Source organism: Siphateles boraxobius, unplaced genomic scaffold, assembly GCF_051911475.1.
Source record: "Siphateles boraxobius isolate OS27281-9 unplaced genomic scaffold, OSU_SipBor_1 66, whole genome shotgun sequence".
Taxonomy (NCBI): domain Eukaryota; kingdom Metazoa; phylum Chordata; class Actinopteri; order Cypriniformes; family Leuciscidae; genus Siphateles; species Siphateles boraxobius.
The window spans coordinates 24,031,145-24,053,722 of record NW_027509193.1 but is presented as its reverse complement, the minus strand read 5'-3'; the positions used below and the strand labels follow the sequence as shown (position 1 = coordinate 24,053,722).

Here is a 22,578-nt window from a genome sequence, read left to right as displayed (position 1 = left end):
GCTGGACACTTGTTAGCTGTAATACATTTCCCATACATTTGTCTGAAAAATAATTGAAAGCATTTAAGAATAATCCTTGCCTTTTAAAATATCTTTGAAATCATGAAAAACAAATTTAGCTTGACTATGTAATGTAGTGTTTTTTAATTAAAACTATTAAACATTTTATAAGTTACAATAAAGCTGAAATAAGATGTAAATATTAGACCAAAAAAGTCACTGATATATATACCAGGTCCTTTGTGATAAAGTTCATTATTTTCCATAATGTAATGATAAAAATTAAACTTTCATATATTTTAGATTCATTACACACCAACTGAAATATTTCAGGTCTTTTATTGTTTTAATACTGATGATTTTGGCATACAGCTCATGAAAACCCAAAATTCCTATCTCAAAAAATTAGCATATCATGAAAAGTGTCTCTAAACGAGCTATTAACCTAATCATCTGAATCAACTAATTAACTGTAAACACCTGCAAAAGATTCCTGAGGCTTTTAAAAACTCCCAGCCTGTTTCATTACTCAAACCGCAATCATGGGTAAGACTGCCGACCTGACTGCTGTCCAGAAGGCCATCATTGACACCCTCAAGCAAGAGGGTAAGACACAGAAAGAAATTTCTGCACAAATAGGCTGTTCCCAGAGTGCTGTATCAAGGCACCTCAGTGGGAAGTCTGTGGGAAGGAAAAAGTGTGGCAAAAAACGCTGCACAACGAGAAGAGGTGACCGGACCCTGAGGAAGATGGTGGAGAAGGACCGATTCCAGACCTTCGGGGACCTGCGGAAGCAGTGGACTGAGTCTGGAGTAGAAACATCCAGAGCCACCGTGCACAGGCGTGTGCAGGAAATGGGCTACAGGTGCCGCATTCCCCAGGTCAAGCCACTTTTGAACCAGAAACAGCGGCAGAAGCGCCTGACCTGGGCTACAGAGAAGCAGCACTGGACTGTTGCTCAGTGGTCCAAAGTACTTTTTTCGGATGAAAGCAAATTTTGCATGTCATTCAGAAATCAAGCTGCCAGAGTCTGGAGGAAGACTGGGGAGAAGGAAATGCCAAAATGCCTGAAGTCCAGTGTCAAGTACCCACAGTCAGTGATGGTCTGGGGTGCCATGTCAGCTGCTGGTGTTGGTCCACTGTGTTTTATCAAGGGCAGGGTCAATGCAGCTAGCTATCAGGAGATTTTGGAGCACTTCATGCTTCCATCTGCTGAAAAGCTTTATGGAGATGAAGATTTCATTTTTCAGCACGACCTGCTCACAGTGCCAAAACCACTGGTAAATGGTTTACTGATCATGGTATTACTGTGCTCAATTGGCCTGCCAACTCTCCTGACCTGAACCCCATAGAGAATCTGTGGGATATTGAGAAGAGAAAGTTGAGAGACGCAAGACCCAACACTCTGGATGAGCTTAAGGCCGCTATCGAAGCATCCTGGGCCTCCATAACACCTCAGCAGTGCCACAGGCTGATTGCCTCCATGCCACGCCGCATTGAAGCAGTCATTTCTGCAAAAGGATTCCCGACCAAGTATTGAGTGCATAACTGAACATAATTGTTTGAAGGTTGACTTTTTTTGTATTAAAAACACTTATTTTATTGGTCGGATGAAATATGCTAATTTTTTGAGATAGGAATTTTGGGTTTTCATGAGCTGATGCCAAAATCATCAGTATTAAAACAATAAAAGACCAGAAATATTTCAGTTGGTGTGCAATGAATCTATAATATATGAAAGTCTAAGCTTTTCAAGTAATGCTTTCAAGCACAATACTGAACACATCTATTATCAATTAGAGATAGAGACAACTGCAAAAAAATGTAAAGAATTAGTTTTTTATTGAATCTTTAAAATGTAGATAAACCACTAATAGCGAGTAGATTATTTCGAATTTTAATGTGCATCTTAATGTCCCACAGCTCAACCATATTGACATTGTAAACTAATTCGTAAGAGCTTAAGGTTTAAGGCATAAACTTGACTGGCTAAAGGCCTTTAAATCTTGCCGTTAATCATGAAATGACTCCATGAAAGGCCCATGATGATCTTCACAACACAGCACAAAAAATACCTGCATAGTCAGTCAAAACTACTTCAAAATAATAATAATGTAAACCAATAATATGACAATGGCTCAAAAGTTTAACAGATGAGATTCATGAATACAAGTTCAGTTCAACTTCAATGTAAAGGTATTTTGACTGGAACAGAAACGGATTGAGGATGGAGAGATCAGTCTCTCGTCTCCAGCACCCCCTCCCTGATCCTCCAGCTCCACGGTAGTTTGCAGTCGGGGCCGAGGGTGCAGCAAGGCTTGTGTCCATACTGACGATAGTGGCAGGAGTCAGGGGCAGGGACACAACGCAGAAACAGGCCGTTCTCTAGGACCTCTTTGTCATGGGGCACCATGCAACCATCCTCTGTTTGCATACTGAACACGTTCTCTGAGATCTGCCCGAGAGAGAAGATATTATTCTCTAGCAAACACGAAGAGTAATGCAGAAAAAAATAGGTTTTGCATAAACACTATATACACACACACACACACACACACACTGTTTACCTGATCGCTGATTCCTCTTGCGATGTGGCCTACTTTCACCCTGGGCGTCTCCCGAATATGAAAACATTTCCCATCAAAGTCCCTGATATAAACATCCACGCCTGAAGAAACAAAGAACAGATGTGAGCATGGCACAAATAGCCACGATAAATGATATCTAAAAATGTGTGAATGTTCTTAAAGCTTCACTGAGTTATGTGCCAATATGTGACAAAAGCACTGGTTTATACAAAAAAAAAAGCATTTGATTAAAAATGGAACATGTGCATTAGACCTAGACCTGATATTGTTAATAATATTGAAACTGCTGTTGATTTAAAATAAAAAATCTTTATTAAAGGGATAATTCACCCAAAAATAAAAATTCTGTCATTTATCACTCACCCTCATGTCGTTCCAAACCCGTAAGACTTTCTTCATCTTTGGAACACAAATGAAGCTATTTTAAATGAAATCTGAGAGATTTCTGTCTCTCCATTGACAGCTACGCAACTACCATTTTGATGCTTTGAAAAGTTCATAAAGAGACTGTAAAACTAATCCATATGAATTGAGCGGTTTAGTCCAAATTTTCTGAAGAGACTCGATCGCTTTATATGATAAACAGATTTAATTTAGGCGTTTATTCACATAGAAACATCGATCAGTTAACATAACAGAAGTTCATCCGAACCTGCTTGACACAAGAGAACAAACCTCATTGGTTCTTGCTGAAGCTCAATCGTGCTGCCTAACATGATAATGAACCTCATTGGTTCTTGCACGTCAAGCGAACATGCTTAAGCTTCCGTTTACCACAACTGATGTGTGAGTTGATGAATGTTTCTGTGTGAATAAAATGCTAAATTAAATCTGTTCATCATATAAAGCGATCGAGTCTCTAGAAAATTTGGACAAAACCGTCAATGGAGGGACAAAAATCTTTCAGATTTCCTCAAAAAGATCTTCATTTGTGTCCCGAAGATGAAAGAGTCTTACGGATTTGGAACGACATGAGGATGAGTAATTAATGGCAGAATATTCATATGTTTTTGACCAGTAACTTTTTGCCTCTTAAACAAATTAATTTTATTCCGCAAGGATGCATTAAACTGATCAAAAGTGACAGCAAAGAAATTCATAATGTTACAAATTATTTCTATTTCAAATAAATAATGTTCTTTTGAACTTTCTATATTAAAAGAATCCTGACAGAAAAATGTACCATATTTTGCACAAGAATATTTAGCACCACAAAGGTTTTCAACATTGATAATAAGAAATGTTTCTTGAATATCAAAGATTTTTGAAGGACCATGTGACACTGAAGACTGGAGTAATGATGCACAAAATTCAGCTTTGAATTACAGGAATAAATTACATTTTAAAATATATTTTAAAAAGTAAAGAGTGATTTTGTAAAAATATTGTTTTTACTGTATTTTGGATCAAATAAATATAGCCTTGGGGAACATAAAAGAGACTTCTTTCAAAAATCTTACCAACCCCATGCTTTTGAGTGGTAGTGTACATGCCATTGTTTTAAGTTAATTTGTTAATATTTATACTTTTATTTAACTTTAAAATAAAGTGTATTTGATAGCATAATATTTTGTTGCAGTGATATTGAGTATTGTAAAATTCCACTGCCAAACCGTTTGTTATGTAATGATGCTTTTCATTTCTCTGAAGTAAATAGGATTTGTTCACACACCCTCAAAGCAGCGGGGCGGAGGTTGATGCGTGGGGGCGAGCCAGTCCCTGCTGAAGCTCTGGACATCTTGGCTGTTGTAGGAAAACACGCCTGAGCTGTCGTCATCGCCAGTGCCGACTGACCAACGTCCTGAATCCTGGAGAAAAAATAAGCGGGAAACCCTTTGAATTTCAAATAAGCTGTAATTGATCAAAGTAAGATTCTCCACTAGCAACCAACAGCTGAGAGTTGACAGGAAGTTTGGTCTTAACAATCAGTCTTAATAACATTTTACAGTCTTTACTTGACATGCATCAGGTTAGAAGGAAATACAGGCTGCCTCACATCCAGCATTCTGAACTTGATGCCTGGGTTTACCTTTTTGTCCCCATATTCTCTAGTGGAGAGGCAGTCGCTACTGAGACAAGAGAGCAGCTGCTCCTGTAGCTCTGCAGAATGAGGCTGGGAGAGACTACTCAAGAAAAAATCTACAGAGAGAGAGAGAACAAACTGAATGTTACAATTATAATCTGCAATGCTACGGTTCCGAATGAATATTAACAAGCAGCTTGTTTCCATCCACGTATTTCTGATGCTAATTTTGGGATATGGTATAGAAAAAACCCCCACTGGAGACACCAAGATGCAAATTCAATTTCCAAAACAAACATAAAAAATGTTCTTTTGAGGTGGATCAGTTTTTATCTGTTACAAAGACATCTGGATGAACATTTACGGAACGGATTTACGGAATAAAATACTAGATGCACGTAAAATAAAATAAATCTCATCTGGAATTTTATGGTTAGTCTGAAACCACAAGTAATGTATTACACACTACTGTTCAAACATTTGGGGTTGGTACGATTTTTTGAAAGTTCTTTTATGCTCACCAAGTCTGAATTCATTTGAATATCACATGATCGGATGTGATGGGCTGCTCACCTATCTCCAGTCTCCGCATCTCTTGTTCTGGCTTGGTTTTATTGATGATTGGCAGCTCAGGTGAAGTGGGCTGATTGTGATGCAGTGACTTCGGAGGAGAGTGGTCATCGTTTCTTGTCTCCTCTGTGTTTTTCCTCTGCTTTACCCTGTGTGGTTTGTCATTACGTTCCCCATCATCACCCTCTTTCTTCTGCTCTGAGCTCATCCACTGCAGCTTAGAGTTATGAGAGGATGTGGCGAGGTGGGATGGGGTGGGTGTGGCTGAATGGGCGGGGTCTAATTTCTCTGGCTTTCCCAGTGGCTTCATATAGGTTCCTTTCACAGGGCTGCGAAGTCCCCCGACTGCGAATAAATTGAAGACATTTTTAATTGTATAATATTTAATATTCAGACATTTGTATGTGCTGCATGCTTCTTCATTGGTACCTTCTTTAAGTGCTTTAGCAGTTTTAACAGCGAGTTCTTTGGCAGAAGCTCGTTTGATTGGATCTTTCTGCAGTCCTGCTTTTATAATATTAACCGTATTGGAACTGCAGTCACGTGGGATTTCCCTCAGTGGTGGGGGCTCTGTTGATATCTGTCACCGTGCAAACAAACAATATTCCTTAAGTGTTTAGTGAATATAAATCATATAGGGAGCATAAAACACTGATTAAAATTAAATGTGACTTTAAAAGTGTTAGGGCCTTATTTGGCCTCATTTCGTTAAATGATTTACAATCATAGCCTACCTTGAGGAAGAGTGGGCGGGAATAGTAGCGGGTCCATGGATGACAGCCATTGAGCATGTGCAGAAGCATACAGCAGCTGCTCCAGATGTCTGCTTTTGAAGAGCGGGGCTCATTGAGCACCACCTCAGGTGCCATATGGGTCTCTGTGCCTTTCAGCCCTAAACGCATACCTAATTAGTTGCTCAACTCATGCATGTGTCTATATTCACTTGAAATATGTTTGAGGTACTTACCCTGACCCTCACTAAGCCCTTGTTTGCCTAATCTCTCTGAATGCCCAAAGTCACACAAGAACGCATCTTTCCCATCTTCTGACAGCAAAACGTTATCCGCTGAAAATAAAACACAAACATGAGAACACACACACAAATCTGAATAATAACTTGGAAAGCCCTGAGAAATACATAAAAGCTAAATTAGCATTCAAAAGGGCTTGGACCAGTAAGTTGTGTTGTTTTTGGTTTTTTCAAAAGAAATAAATTGTATTCAGTAAGGACGCATTACTGTTATTTCAAATAAATGCTGTCAATAATGCTGTTTTTACTGTATCAAATAAATTCAGCCTTGGTGAGCATAAGAGACCTTCAAAAGCATGAACAAAATATAACAAACTTTTGAACGGTAGTGTATTTGAGTGAAACAAGCTATTCAAATATATTTCTCGCCTCCCGAAACACCACCAGCACCCACTTTTGAGTCTTTTTGATTGAGAAATGGAGACTTAAGTTTAAGATCATCCTCAAGAATATCATGATGATGCATCACAATGATAGTGCTTCAGCGTAAAATTATTTATTTATTTAAAAGGGACAGTGCATATTAATGGACATCTTAGCTTTGCAGCAATGTAAATATGCCAGAATTAGCCCAAAGTCTATTTTACTAAATTTTATCTAAATTGATCATACTTTGCTCTTATTTCCGTAACCTTTAGTACATTGACATTAAACTTCACAGACACGGTTTAGATTAAGCCAGGATTACATGCATTTTAGTCTGGGACTAAGCTTAAGCCTTGTCTGTGAAACCGGGCAATAATTAACTATTGGTAAGATTTCAGAATGGGAGCAGTACCTGCCAATGCAAAAGTAAGCTATTTTCTGTGAATGTACAAGACTTCAGATTCATGAGCCGAATAACAAAGCGCAGAAAATGATAAAACTATTTCCACTACAAACTTATGTATTTATAATTACGACCATACATTAAAATAATGTGGTAAGAAATACCAGTTTGCAGTATCAAGCAGCATAACAAGCTGTTTTCCAATGGGCACATCTGTTCCCATAAGTCTCTGCTCTAAAAGGGGTGATTGGCCGGTTCCAGTAAAAGTTAAAATTGGAGTGCGACAAACTTTCGGTTTCTAAATTGCAAACCACAACTTGTTGACTGAAGAAAATAAAAAAAAACAAGCTTAAAACTCTGATAATCAATGAAATGCAGAATATTTGGACAGCAGATGGCGCTGTAGAGAGTATCAGAGTAGAAAGGTTGGTTTTACTGTTTGCTTGAATTTAACCGCCCTTTAATCAATTTGAATGGATTACAAAGACATAAAGCTGCTCATGTAATCTCTGTCCTTTTTCATTAAATATGGTCACTTCTTCGGTCAGTGTCTTGTTTCTTCAGTGCCCCCCCTCAGTATGAACCACATGAGTCATGCTGTGGGAAATTCCCAGCCCCGGGTTGCTCACAACCTGTACTCTCTCTCTCACCACAAGTGCTGTTTGCCTCACCCCATTCTATGGAAAGACAACTAAACCCAGCCACAAACACAATATTAGAATAAGCTTCTTCAACTGCATATCTGTAATTGTTCAGATTGCTTATGGCTTCATGACGATTTCTTTGAAAACATGTTTCTTACAACCCAGAAGGCAATTTTATTGCTCATATACTGCTCTTTTTTAGATAAGGAGGCCTGAAGTCCATCAGTTATAGTTCATTTAAATGTTATACTATTTTATTTTGTATTATGTTACTTACTTTTTATATACTATTAAAGTATTTATTAATTAGCATTAATTTTTTTATTTTCAGTTTTCACTTCAATTTTTTTATTTAAGTTTTAGTAATTTTTGTACTTATTTAATTTCATTTAGCTGCCGGTTTTAATCTAATATTTATCTATTATTTTATTTCAATTTTTATTTTGATAACAGAAAACTATTTTTAATAGTTTTGGCTAACAATAACAACACTGGTTCACGTGTGTATCAACTTAGTCTGAAGTGTATCTCCTAAAATTTACATTAAGGTAACTTGAAGAACTTGCACAATTTTGGAAACTTTTTATTGTTCAGTTATGAGAAACTAGTTCATTTTGAGGTGTCTGACTTTTGGTATCCTGGAAAATCTGAACACATGTGGAGACATGTGAGATTACCAGGGTCATTTGGTCATTTTACGTAGGAAAAAATCTTTAAAATAGGAGACACAAGCAAAAGTCTCAATTTCTTCAGCATTTAATTTCAATTGCTGTCTAGAAGAAAATAATTGCGATATTAAGGACATCTCACTTGTGATTTTTCATTCCTGTATGCAGTTTCCAAAGAACTGTGAATCCACTGAAGGAAGTGAGATCAAAAAAGGGATGTCCATTTTCCACATAAATGATGTTAAGACATGTTAATGTTAAATGTTAATATGTCATCTTTCCACATAAATTAAATAAGAGACAGTCTGGCTTAGTGAAGAGAGGACAGAATAAATGCTAAAGCGTTAGACTTGTTTATAAGACTCCACCTAGCTTCCACTCTTATCAACCAATCAAATCCTTCAAGGCCTTTTTAGCTATCCAGCCTACATTCTGCACGTACCTTTGATGTCCAGGTGAAGGACGCGTTTCCTATGCAGGTGGTTTAGCGCCCCCAGTACTTGCTGGAGGTAGTGTAGGGACAGATCCTCTGGCAGGCGGCCTCGTTCCTCCACCAGCTGTCCTAGAGAACCTGTGGAAACAGAGCAGATCAAACTTTCCATCCCTCCACTAGAGATTTCCAGTGTGCAGAACACCAGAGATGCCCAATAATGAAATAAGAAATGGATGAGGAAATAAGGATGTTGTGTGTTGCGTGTCTACAAGTGCGCTTCTGAGTTCTTACTGGATTTGAGGTCCATGAAGAGGATGATGGACAGACCTTCACGAACCACCCCAAAAAGTTCCACCACCTGAGGAGACTGCAGGGCACTCCACGAGCCCACCTCCTCACTGCTGAAACTCGCCAACGGCACCTGTAAACACAGGATCAAGGGATCAATGAATGGAAAACAAAAGGCATCTGAATATCAGCAGTGCCATCGGCCAGAGGAATAAGCTGGACACAAAGGAGGTCGGAAATACCTTTTTGGCAGCACACTTGAACCCAGTGCCTTTGTCTTTAATGCTGTAGACCTCTCCATACGAACCCTGCTTGACAAATCGACAGCGTTCGTACTCCCGTCCCTCTCTGTACTCATAATTCACCGGTTGTAGCCCCTAAAAAATGACACAATGACGTTATCAATGCTGATTGGGCAATACAGTGTTCTTCCAGCCATGGTACTATATATATGGTTATAATATTTGTCGTCATCTAACATTCACTTTAAGTCAATCTTTAAAAATCTTTTATTTTTTATTAAGACAAAATAGTATAGAATTATAGAAAGCGGTTTCTCATCCTCATGCTAAGGCTGCCTTTACTTGATACAGTAGAATACCCCCATGGATACAAATACAGTAGAAAATGTAATAATATTGTGATTGTGAAATATTATTACTATTTAAACTGTTTTCTATTTGAATATATTTTAAAGTATAATTTATTCCTGTGATGTAAATTTTCAGCATAATTACTTCATCTTTAGTGTCACATTATCCTTTAGAAATCATTATAATATGATGATTTGATGCTAAAGAAACATTTAATATTATTATTATCAAGGTTGAAAGCAGTTTAATTTGTGGAAACTGTGATGCATTTTTTTCAGGATACTTTGATTACCAAAAAATCCAAAAGAACATCATTTATTTGAAATATAAATCCTTTGTAACATTATAAATGTTTTTACTGACAGTTTTGATCAATTTAATGCATCATTGCTAAAAAAAACATACATATATATATATATATAAAAATATATATATTGATTTCTTAAAGAAATTACTGACCTCAAACTTTTTTAATGGTATTATATAGCTAAATTATGTGCATTTGTGCATAAAAAATAAAAAGTGAATTTCTTAAATAAAACTCTTCACTTAAGACTTTTTATCCATCTTTCATAATGTACCTAATGTACAATTGTAATGCCTAAATTTACTTCTTAAACTACAATTATTTATTTCTGTGTTTTATTAAATTTTTTGAACAAAGTACTGTATATGTATGAATTTTTTTACGACCATGCTTCAATATCCACAAATGTATCTTTATTATATAATTAAATGGTTCAATAGAATTACTGAAAATGTCTAGAATTTCTAAATGTCATATTAAATCACATGACTAGCACAGTATGTGTGTGAAGATGTTTTTTACTGTTTGCTTATTTCTCTTTGTAAAGGAAACTCCCTAAGCAGAACTAGGCTGGTGAGGTAAACATGAAACACTGCTGAACGCAAGAAAAACAGGAAATCGACGACCGCAAGTCAACCTCTGGCTGTGTACATGCAGGCAAGTGTGCATGTGGTTCTCACTCTCTCTCTCTCTTCCTCTCCGCTTATGTTATCTTTATCTGTATTGTCGGGTTGTGTGTGCTTTTATGACTTTTAGGCTGTGTCTTCGTATGTAAATTTGTATCTTAGTGTGCAAGAAAACCTATGCATCACGCACTTTCGGTTCATCCATGTGTCAATTTCAACATGCCTTTCGCCATATGTTTTAATTGGCATTTAAAATCACCTCTTTGAACAGGATCCCTTCATTCTTGTCGCTCTCCTCTCTTTCGTCTTCATCTCTCTCCCTCCCCTCTCTCTGCACATCTTTGAAAAAGCTATATGCAAAGCAGGGATCTTCGGTTGTAACGTAGTCCCTCAGGGCCGTTACAGCCAGGAGTTTGAGTGGAGACTTCAGCTCCTCACTCTCTAGCGCATAGCTTTGACAGGAGGTCTCCTGATAAGAGAACGACGGACCCTCTGTTTCCTGCACGGACACCCTCTCCGTGCTGAGGCCACTGCTGCTGTATGTACTGCTACAGTTGCTGATGCACACTGGGTCTCTAACCTAAACCAAGAGGACACAACAAAGGTGACTGGACTGGATTAGTGAGAAAAACACTTGAAAATACATCAAATCAATGCGGATTAATGGGGGGAAATCTGTTTGGGTCTGTAAAAGTGTCCCTTAGTTTAAGTGCTTCAAGCCTCTAGGGAGAGCTAAAGACATGACTCAGTATTTAGCTAATCCCTGGATTTCCTCTGGGACATAACCAACTAACAGCTGAGGCAACAGCCAAGTCTTAAATTAAATCAAAAGACAATATAAATTCAGTTCAAAAACATAGTGAGCTTCCTGCCTAGGTTACATTTTTAGACATCATATCCATTTTTTATTCACTAAAAAATGCACAAAAAATATAAAATGTGCCATTTTTTAAAAAATGCACACATTTAGTCAATATTATATTATTAGCTTTGTAGTGCTTATTACTTTCAAGCTGTTGTTTTAGCAACTGCTAAGAATCTGCAAATGTCAGATTCTGCTAGATTAAACTGCTTAGTGCATTAACAGGCTGTTTACACCAAGAATGAAAACTCAATATAACAATAATGGTAACTATTTTAGTGTCCACACCAACAAGCAATAACGTTTTGATTATTATAAGTGTGCACTGCAGTTAGTTGTATAGTTGTTGTATGGACTTCTCTATTCACTGTACCAAAATAAAATTAAGTTGAGTTGCTGCATTCATTTTTTTTTTATTACTTTAAATTATATTAAAATGACTTAAAAAAAATGAGATAAATCTTGAATTACTTATTAAAAAAAAGAAAATTGCTTAACTTATTTTGATGAGTTAAAGTAAGGTTAAAACATATGTTGTTGTAACTTACTGACCATATCTTTTTTACAGTGTTCTCAAAGAATTAAACCGATTATTAAAACAGCATAGCTATAGTTATAATCCGCTTGTTTTGTCTGACTTCATGTCATCTTTTTCGGCTTCAAACGCTCTATCAAATGCCAAAAGCAAACAACAAACAGTCTAATAAACACACTCGGTGTGCTGTACTACTACCAAAAAAATCATGATGTTCATCTTTTTCTATATAGTGACATCTCAGTTGGCCAGACAGCGAATCATCTTTTCTGAACCGTTAAAATATTGGTGTTCAGTACACAGTATGTTCAGAGTTTTAAATGCTTTTCTTAAACGTGTGCTTTAAATGAATTCTGCTCATTCTCTGCTGTTTCAGATGGTATTCTCACTTGAAACAGTGTGCAGGCGGAGGCGGAAACAGTATTCGATATGTCACAACTTAAGAGGCAAATAGTCCTTGATGTGCCCTTGAAAGAGGATTTGGATGCTTTCTTTGAGGGTAGCTGCCTATCTAGACAGCAAACATCATGGCAACACACTGTTGCGTATATCGAATATAATAATTACACAAATTACAATTAATTCAGTCTAACCTGAAAGACAGATGATGACAGGCACTCGCCGCTATCCTGCTCGGGCACTCCAGTGACTCCCACGAACTCGCTCGATCGACTGTCCTTCTCAACCTGTCTCCGCCGCGGTCTCTTACGCCGTTTCTTTCTGGAAAGACTTCGAGAAACAGAGCCAACAGGCGATGTGGAGGAGATAACACGTGGCCCATTGTTGTGGCTGAAATTATGAAAATATATGCAAGTTGTAGTGATATATTAATTTCTGGTATTTAAAGAATACATAATGAAACGTGTTTGTGGGACAGTCACAGGTTTTTACCTGCCATTGGGGCAGAACTCCTGCGAATCCTGGGTCTCACCTATGAAAAAGGAGAGACACAATTAAGCCCAAATATATTTGGAAATATTATCATCAGAATGGATCATCTCATTCTTTAAATCAGTACTTACATTCTGCCTGTGCAATAATGGACTGTTTCTCTGTCCCGTGTCTCCACTCAGGTTCGGCAGTTCCCTGATGAATAACCTTCCACAAGAAGGTATTTTTCAACCGATCCATTTTTTCCAGCTCTCCTTCTTTGCTCTCTGTGTGAGAGACCGTGTTCGAGCCGAGGCAGTTTAGAGCTTTTCTACCACTTTGATTCATGCGGGAGAACGGGACAGTGGAGTTACAAATTCTCTGAGACAGCATCTTGAAATTCTACAAAACAAAGAAATAGATCAATAAATCTATAAGTCTCATATTCCCTAGTAACATTAAATGCGTATCACTAAACCTTGTGCATCTTAAATAGGGTCCCTCATTCTCTTTTTTTCTCACGCACACACATAGTAAGATCGTAACTGCTCCGTGGAAAAAGATCCCGCACACCTGGCCCTCACTAACTGGTGCTGGGTACGCTAACTGGCAGGGGAGGGTATTTTCTTTCATGTAAAATGAGGTGATACAAATTAATTTAGTCTTCATCCTAGCAGTGATTGGTCACTGAGCCTGAACTTTGTACCTGTTGAAGGTGATAGAGGACACTACTCTAAGTATTTTCAGTGAACACAAAGACTCTATTCTTCACTTTAACACTTCCTGCTCCTCAGGCTTGATCTGTGGAATTGGAGGAGCTGCTGTGAGGGCGTAACATGAGTCTTCTGCTTATCAAAATGAAGGTGTGCTCTGTGCAGCTCACACCACTCTCTGACGAGATGATTATCCACATTAAAAGAAGCGAACCAGTTATAATCAGACTGTAACTAAGGACTCATTTTGGTAATGAAAAAGTCCTAATTTAGAACATTATATCAGAGCTGTATCTCTGATGAGTTACAAAAGTAAGTTGGGTTGTTATCATAAATCTAACGTCAGCGACTATTTCTCACTACTTCAATGCGAGTATATGTGGGAAGTATCAAGACAATCATTTCCCTTGTTTGATTGGTCGATGATACATTTTCAAATGCAGATGGTGTGGTTACTTTTTTTTCCCTTCTTCTACTTCCCTGTTGTTTGGAAATACAGTAATTTTGTTGGTGGCACATAAGAGTAATATCAGCCGTGCCTTGCCTTAATTAATTCACCCAAAAATTAAAATTCTGTCAATTGATAGAATTTGATAGAAAACCTTTCAAATATTTAACAGGACTTAAAATCAAGTTTGGGCTTGTTCAGTTATGTCGACTGCATCTGGGACAAACTTGATATCACAAAGCAATCAAAAGATATGGCATTAGATCGGCCAGATTTAGTGACTACGGATCGAGTCATAGAACGTGGTTATCGGCTCTATCCCTACTCAAAACACCTAAGCAACTGGACATCAACAAGCTAAAACTACTCAGAAGTTAGAATACCTTAGCAAGTGCATAGTAACACCCTGGCAACCACTCTCAGCACTCTAGCATTGTGGCAGCCAGTTTTACAAGCAGCAACCACATTTTCATAAACAAAAAATATCTAGTTTTGTTACTGTGCAATCATTTAGCTAAGTAATGTAACATTTATCAAATTAGTCCAACATGCAAATAAATGTATTTTCTTCATCACAGTGAAACAATTATCCCAAAAGCTTTTAATCATGTTCAGATTTTAGGGTATTCATAAGTTGGTCTTTTTCTTCTGTACAGCTGGAAAGATCTTCACAGCCTGAAGAAACTCTGCAAGGTCTCACGCAGTTGCAGCATGTTGCATCAGTATGCCTTTATTTGACCCCAGTTAATCTGTCCCACACTCTCCCTTTCCCTTTCCCTTTCCCATCTCTCTCTCTCTCTCTCTCTCTCTGCAGGTTTTATACCTCTAAACTAAGAGAAAACAGGCCTCCGTCTAAAACCAACGTCATCTGCTTACAGTGTGTACTGTGTAGATGCTGCCAACGGCTTATTGGCTGCAAGGAGCTGAATCCTCCATTTTGATAGCTAATGGAGAAGCTGTTACATCACCGAAATGACTTCAGAGAGCACTAACAGCACTGTGGGAACATAAAAATCATCCCATAGCGTTTCAAACTTAAGCAATGGAAAATATGCTGCAACAAAGTCATGCAGTCGAGTAACCTGTTGTTCCTCAAATGTTCCTCACACCACGACCAGTTACACACACACACACAGCATGATCACATGAAATCCTAGCAGAGACTGACAGTCCTTTTCATTATAATATAGTCATTTGTATTCAATGGTGATTAGAAAATTGAATAGTATAATTTTTATCTTGCAGACAAGAAAAAGCCAAAGAGAGAGAAGAAAACATACCTCTTTTTAAATACAGCTTCAAATGCAGAGAGAAAAGCATGAGAAATCATTTACTAACACTCTATTGAGGCTGGTCCCTCCCATTCTCTCTCTCTCTCTCTCTCTCTCTCTCTCTCTCTCTCTCTCTCTCTCTCTCTCTCTCTCTCTCTCTCTCTCTCTCTCTCTCTCTCTCTCTCTCTCTCTCTCTCTCTCTCTCTCTCTCTCTCTCCATTAGTCAGCTGCACCTCTGACAATTGATCCCGCTGGCTGTCTGCCATGTCAAAACTGAGCGCTCTGATTGGATGGGGCTGATTTACGGGAAATCATCCGCATTTCCCCTAGCTGCACTCCCCTCCTCCTCCTCCTGAGACAGCAGTCAGGCTCTCAGTAACTTCACCTGCCTGAAAGACTCTTGTTCTTTAACTGACAGTCTTTAACAGATTGTATTTATGTCTCCTTATCTATCTTTTGTGACATTTATCACCTTAAAGGGACAGTTCACCCTAAAATGTTTATTTTGTCATTATTTACTCATCCTCGTGTCATTTCAAATATCTGTATGACTTTCTTTCTTCTGCGGAACATTAAATTAAATATTTTAAGGAAACCAACATACTTCAATATCTTCTTTTGTGTTCTGCAGAAGAAAGAAAGTGATACAGGTTTGGAACAATGTGAGGGTGAGTAAATGATGACAGAATGTTCATTTTTGTGAGAATTGTCTCTCAAAGTGTTTTACACAATTCTTTCTTGTGAGAAGGTAGGCATCACTCAAGCAAAAAGCTTTTGAAGTTTAAAATGTCAAAATTTGTATGTAGAGGTGTTTAAGAGCTCATCGTGATGCACTCATCTACTATAACCTCACAATAGACCCTTTTCGCAGACCATAATCACACATTTCAACAGCGTAAATCTATCAAAGTTTGAAATATTACTATTTAAAATATAATGTACATTCATAATGTACACTATATAACACCATACCTTGTGATTATTTACTTTGGCATTAAATGACAGAACACTAGTTAACACTGCTGCGTCATTTTTTTCTATTGCAATTGTAGCCATAGGAACGCAAAAAATATTTTTATTGTAGTTTTCGTTCAGCACTATAGAAGTTTACCCAATTATGACGACTTCAGCTTCAGAGAACTCCGGAAATCTGAAAACAAGTCATTCGCTGATATCAAGGCAATCATTTGTCGATGGATTTCCATATCTGACCCAAGTACATCCAGAATTTTGCCCACCAGTGTAATAGACAACTCAACATTAAAAGCTGTATGTTCAAAGACTAAAGCCTAAAACATATTTTATGCATGCGCTTTGGAATGCGTACAGTGCATGACGTCATTTTTGCCATCAGCATACGCATGTTGTAAACACGCAGCCATATTTCTAATTATCTATGCTTACCTTGAACATGTGGCTTGAATTTTTTTGTACCAATTAGTTTGTCTACAAGGTGGAAACACTGCCCCAGCCCATTGTTTCGCAATATAACAACAACAACAAAAAAAAGAGAGAGAACAACCACAAACCAAATACGCTCATGCTGATGACTTGCTTGTTTAAACTGGTTAAGAGATAACCACAACTTTGAGTTTAAACAAGTACAGAGACATTTTAATCTGTCATAATTTCTGGAGAACCGCACAGAGAGTGGACAATGATGAAACTTTCTAGTGTGTATGTTTACCGCCTGTGTTCGTGCATGCTATTAAATGGAGTATACTATGTGTCAAAATTAAAGTTTACTTTGGGCTTTATATGACTTAAAACCTATTCGCACAGGATTACCTGATGACCCTTAGTGATTTGTACTAATTGCGGAGGTTGTCTGTGAACTTAATCCCGTGTGATTGAAAATTCGGATTGGTCAATAGCGCCATCCAGCGGTAAATTATTCTCAGATATGCCTGCTAGGAACGGGATTTCTTCGTGGAAGTTTTGCGTTTGGTGAGCTAATAAAATATTAAAACTCAGTCGAATCAATATTTTGTGTACAGTTATTTTATTAGGCTATGCCACCCAGTCTCATGGACTCGCTATCTCTTGTTTCATACAAACGCAGCTGCTGCCATTTGACATTAAAAATATAGCCTATAGAAGTTAAATTATTATGTTATAATGAAATAATGAATGATTTTAATTTTATTTAAAATAATTGACTAATTCAAAGAACAAAAAAATTATTGTATAGGTCTATATTCATTTCGACTGTCTGATCAGCCTAATATTCTGTAGGTCAATCATAAAAATCTCATAAAATAAATATATGGTCAGCAATGTGTGTGTGTGTGTGTGTGTGTGTGTGTGTGTGTGTGTGTGTGTGTGTGTGTGTGCGTGCGTGCGTGCGTGCGTGCGTGCGTGCGTGCGTGCGTGTTTTCATGCTAGTTATACATAACATAACTAGTGAGATAGTCCATGCTGGTTATAACATGGCAATAAAGAAGAGAGGAAAAGTGGGACCAGTTTAATCCTTTCAGTTATTTATTTTTCTTTAATATGGGTTCTATTATGTTGTTCAGATTCAGATTGTATTTGTTTTGAATGTTGTTTCTATACATTCAAAAGTTGTAATTTAAATGCAAATGTTTAATAGTAGGCCTATTCTTTTTTCATAACAATTAATGCATTTTTAAAGAAATTTTGAGTATGATATCATTTAATAATTGAATTAGAATTGTTTTCACACATATCATAGTCAAAGTCATAGTTAAAACATTACAAACAAACGTAGCAGCTAAAAGAAAACTTTAGTTCCTGAATGACTTCTGTGACTTCTTGTTTTTTATAACCGGTTTGACCAGATGTTCTTTAAATTACAAATAATCTTGTCAGGTGAAAAGTATGTCAATACACTACTGCATATTGAAACAACCTCATTACATTACAGATCACTATTTTCTCTTTGAAGGGAATGAAGCTGAGACATTTTTATGGCAAAAAACACATTCAGAAGATACATTACCGATTAAAATTCAGTAAGACTTTTGGTAACACTTGATTTTGATGATCCCCTTTAGACATTATGTTGACTAGGCTATAAGTAACTTAGCAACTATGCCAACTAGCAGTCATTAGAGTATAAGTAGACTGTCTGCTGAATATCTGCTAACTCTTTATTTTGATGGTCATCTAAAAGACATTCTACTGAATCTTGAAATTACACGTTAACTTGTTCCGCTGACCCTAACCTAACAGTTTATTAATACTGTAATGAGAGTTAGCCTAGTTGATGTGTAGTTGCAAATTAATGAGAGTTAGTTGAAATATCATTGCAATGGTATACCTACAATTAGTAGAATGTCTAAAGTGAACTATCGAAATGTTCAAATGTAGTGTTTCGATTTTTCTTTTTAAATAACTGAATAAATGCTGTTCTTCTGATCTTTCTATTAATCAAAGAAAAATTATTAGAAAAAATTATTTCGACATAACAACTGTTTTTAACATTAATAATAATAAGAATGTTGATTAAGCTTTGCCACCGCAGGAATAAACTACATTTCAAAATATATTAAAATAGACAACAATTATTTTAAATTGTAATAATATTTCATAATAGTACTGTTTTTACTGTATTTTTGATCAAATAAATGCAGCCTTGGTGTGAGCAAAGGAGACTTTTTTCAAAAACTTCTGACCAACAACCCCAACTTTTTTGTATATCTTTCTAATATCTGCATAATAGTCACCCATTTATCTATTATTCAAAGCCACAGAAAGTGAGAAAATATAACTAGCAAAGAAAATTTCACACTGCAAACATGTGTCACAGTCAATTATATTCAGGCTACTACAGTACTGGGAGTTAAGCCACACCTTGAATTTGTCTTTACTAATTAACAGTTCATGCAGGGAAATTTCGGTTTGGCTTGTAACGGACAAAAACTCCTTATTGGACAACTTTTAGTAAACAAACTGTTTATTATCAACATATATAACCTGTAATTATCAACAGGATAAAAGGTTGTTGTTGTTTTTTTGCAGAAGTGAGAGCGCAGAATGACAGGCAGATGAGGAACAATACACAAAATGACAGACAGTGGATTCAACGGGCCAGGGCATACGGAAGTGTGGATGTTCAACAGTAACAGTGTGGTATTGAGGCCAAGGACGGGGCCGAGAAGGAAAACACACATGCTAAGAGCTATAATGACAGCCTTTAACCGCTGAAGTCTGTGACAAAACAAATCGGTTTAACCAACGGGAATGTCCACTTCACAATGACTGTGTTTGAAAGACCAGTACTACAGTACACCATTAACTGTAGTGTATTTGTTTACTGCAAACCAATTACCTTTAAGTCCTTCTAGTTTTTATCACTTTATCACTAAACCTGCCTTTTCACTTGTTTACTCATTCAAAAATAAGTTGGACGGAAGTGCAAACATGAAAATCAAAGAATAATGCACACAGGTGATTAGAGAAAAAAATAACAAATAGGCTAACTAATAAATTATATATCACCATACTTCCTCAATCACTGTAGATTGAGACATTACATTTTGTATTACAAGTTTTCCGAAATGCTATGCTTAATTATGCAAATGAGGAGGTATCGAATTGTACACAAATTTGTATACATTTCCACAACAAAAATCTGAACATAAAGCCAGGTTCAGAATTCTCATTTCATTTTGTTTACATATTAGATCCCTCAAAATAGAGGTGTTTACAGAGAAGATCATTTCAAATATCTCTTTGTATCACTCCATGAATGTCAACATTCACATTTTTGCCTGTAGTGTCTTGCCTTTCACACACACACACACACACACACACACACACATTATTTTTTAGAGATTAGGCGTGACTCATCCACGCCCCCACACATGAACAGGATGCTTTTGGCCTGAGTAAGTCCTGCTCAAAAGACTAAACTAAAGGGACTGGAGGCCTGCAAGACTTGGATCTGTTGATCATCCCACTGCAAACAGACCCCCTGAATAACTGTCAGGGGCCCCCTTGCCACCAAAAGACACAGAATGCATAAAGAGCTGTTTCTATGAGACACTATTTCCATAGCATTACAGAAATGAGTTTCTTGTTAGACATTAAACACATGATAATAGAGATCTGCACTCTTGTAGCTACTGTATATGAAGGGAATGTGAGCTGTATTACTGTTACGCGCGCGCGCTCGCTCGCACACTCAATATAACGTTAACTGTTAAATGTGATCAATTTAATATATATGATCTATAATGAATATGTTCACATAATATGGAAAAAAAACAAAACTAACGTTAAGCTACTTGTCTAACATTTTACATCCAACAGATTTGTGAATGTTTCAAAAATGAACGACTATTGTTTCTCAGTTATCTTTTAGACATTTAACGTTATATTAACAATATTTTGAAAGCCGCCATGAGGTTTTACATAATACGTTTTAAAACGATGAAAGAAAGAAGAGCTTTAACTTCCTCCTTCGCGCCGCCATTTCGCACAAATCAGGGGGGAAATACTCTGAAACTAAATTTAGTGAATTCAGTTAATATAGGAATTAAAGACAGGCGTTCCTGATGGACACTATAAGGGTAATTCAGTAAAGTTAAGGGGACTTACCTTAGTTGTGCTTAATCAAGTAAGGAAAATGGTCTTGTGTCGAACGGTGTCGAGCTCTTCTGATAGCCTGAGACAGGAAGACTGAGGCTGCGTGTCAAACCCTAGTGAGCTGCCTACCTAGACAGCATGTTCTGGCATCCCAATCGCGTTCAAGCGGCAGTTCACTAGTTTGTGAGACACAGAATGTGACAGCACGGCTGAAGAGTCATATCGAAAGAAAGTTCCCTAAAAGCAGCTTTCAGGTTTACGTTAAATGGCCATATTGTTGTGTTTGTTTCTAATTTGTTTTGTGAATTTCCGCCACAGCAGTGCAATAAAAATACATATTGTGTGGAACATCCATAGCATAGCCACTATACAACCATAATAAATTCAGCATCTCAATTCAAACAATGTAGAAAATTGTGTTAATTATTTTTGTATTACTTTATTATGATGAGTAGTAATAGTAGTAGTAGTAGTAGTAGTAGTAGTAGTTATAGAATGTAATGTGAAATAATGTAAATGTGAAATGGGCTTATCTAACCATACTTCTGTTCGTTTTTGTTGTTTTCATCTGTGCATAAATCTTCAGTTTTTAGTGGTATTTTGCCAATATTTTGGTCTGCAGCACCATCTACTGGCATATTGGCAGGTAGGTAGGCTACATAAATACTTGCATAGAAGTTGGGAAACGAAATATCCGGTTGTGGAAAAAAGTTATAGAGTTTAAAACAATAGAATTTTGAAAATGGGCCACACTCAGCCACCAGCCTGTGAATCCTGAGGAATGTTTTAAACATGTCCAACTCCTGTAACAATTCCATCCCATGAAATACAGATAAAAGGACCCTGGAAAGGTTTATGCAGAATTTGATCTATAATCAAATGATGTAAAACCGTATTATTTAATCTATTTTATACATTTATTTTCTTATTTTGTGTTTTTGATTAAACTAAAACCACAAAAAAAACTTTGTTTGACTTTCAATTGTTGAAAAGTCACAAACCTTGCCAGAGGTGCTGATTTAGTTTTTTTAACAACAAGATATTGTCTTATCTAAACAATTAAATCTCTTATATTTTAGATATGAGAGGCCTTATGATGTTGAGTAACTTCATTGCTTTTTGAGGTAGACAGTTAATAAGATAGATAATTTCTGCTACAATTTCACCCCTTATTTGCTTTTGAAAATACCTTTATGTATTGGATAAATGTTGTATATATCATATTAAAATACTACACAAGTTTCCTATATATTTTCTTTTACTTTTTCATAATGCTGTTATAGTTGTGGATTGAGATTCAAGAGTTTTTCATTTGATTCAAATGCTTTTTAACTTTTTGGCAGGCTTGTCAGCCAAATGGATGTCCCCCCTCCCCCCCCCCCCCCCCCCCCCCCCCCCGCACCAGAGGGGGCCCTCACAATAACTAACAAAAGACAGCTGATAAAAAGAATCACATGAATGATAAATGCTGTATGTGTAGAAATAATAAAATAAAAGCATACTAAGTAAATATGTGTGTTGTCATTGAGGTTGAATTACAATTAGTTAATTCATCAACGGAGGTTTTATGTAAACTAGTAGGCCTAACTTACTAGACAAATTCAAGACACATTTTAAACCGTAGTAGGCTATGTGTAAAATTTGTAAAAGTGTCCAATGCCCTTCTCTGCGCACAGTTGTCGTACATTGCACCATTCATACTATGAACAACAAACACCAGCGATGCTTCAAAACAATCTCTTCTAAAGCCAATGCGTTTAGAGTACGACGCGCTTAGATGATTGGAC

At 36.9% G+C, this 22,578-nt stretch overlaps 1 protein-coding gene across 2 annotated transcripts; it reads right to left on the bottom strand.

Moving 5' to 3' along the window:
• Nucleotides 1-1,823: 1,823 nt before the first annotated feature.
• Nucleotides 1,824-20,939, bottom strand: map3k14a (mitogen-activated protein kinase kinase kinase 14a). 2 transcript variants are annotated; one of them, XM_077213182.1, is made up of 16 exons: nt 20,804-20,939; nt 12,959-13,208; nt 12,828-12,867; nt 12,530-12,725; nt 10,799-11,119; nt 9,256-9,390; nt 9,017-9,146; nt 8,735-8,863; nt 6,149-6,247; nt 5,916-6,073; nt 5,611-5,761; nt 5,185-5,526; nt 4,618-4,727; nt 4,261-4,396; nt 2,568-2,668; nt 1,824-2,455 (listed from the first exon to the last, which is right to left on the bottom strand). In XM_077213182.1, exons 2-16 carry the CDS (start codon nt 13,197-13,199, stop codon nt 2,237-2,239), a joined length of 2,508 nt encoding a protein of 835 aa, XP_077069297.1. In that variant the 5' UTR covers nt 13,200-13,208; nt 20,804-20,939; the 3' UTR covers nt 1,824-2,236. The 2 variants fall into 2 exon arrangements, with proteins under 2 accessions (XP_077069297.1, XP_077069298.1); XM_077213183.1 differs by lacking the exon at nt 20,804-20,939 and adding an exon at nt 15,248-15,361.
• Nucleotides 20,940-22,578: the final 1,639 nt, after the last annotated feature.

Bases quoted from the DNA above. Each gene is read 5' to 3' on its own strand.
- map3k14a (XM_077213182.1), bottom strand. From the start codon at position 13,199: ATGCTGTCTCAGAGAATTTGTAACTCCACTGTCCCGTTCTCCCGCATG. The intron at 6,074-6,148 runs GTAAGTACCTCA...GTATGCGTTTAG, and splicing joins AGGGCTTAGTGAGGGTCAGG to GGCTGAAAGGCACAGAGACC. The intron at 2,456-2,567 runs GTAAACAGTGTG...TCTCTCGGGCAG, and splicing joins CAAGAGGAATCAGCGATCAG to ATCTCAGAGAACGTGTTCAG.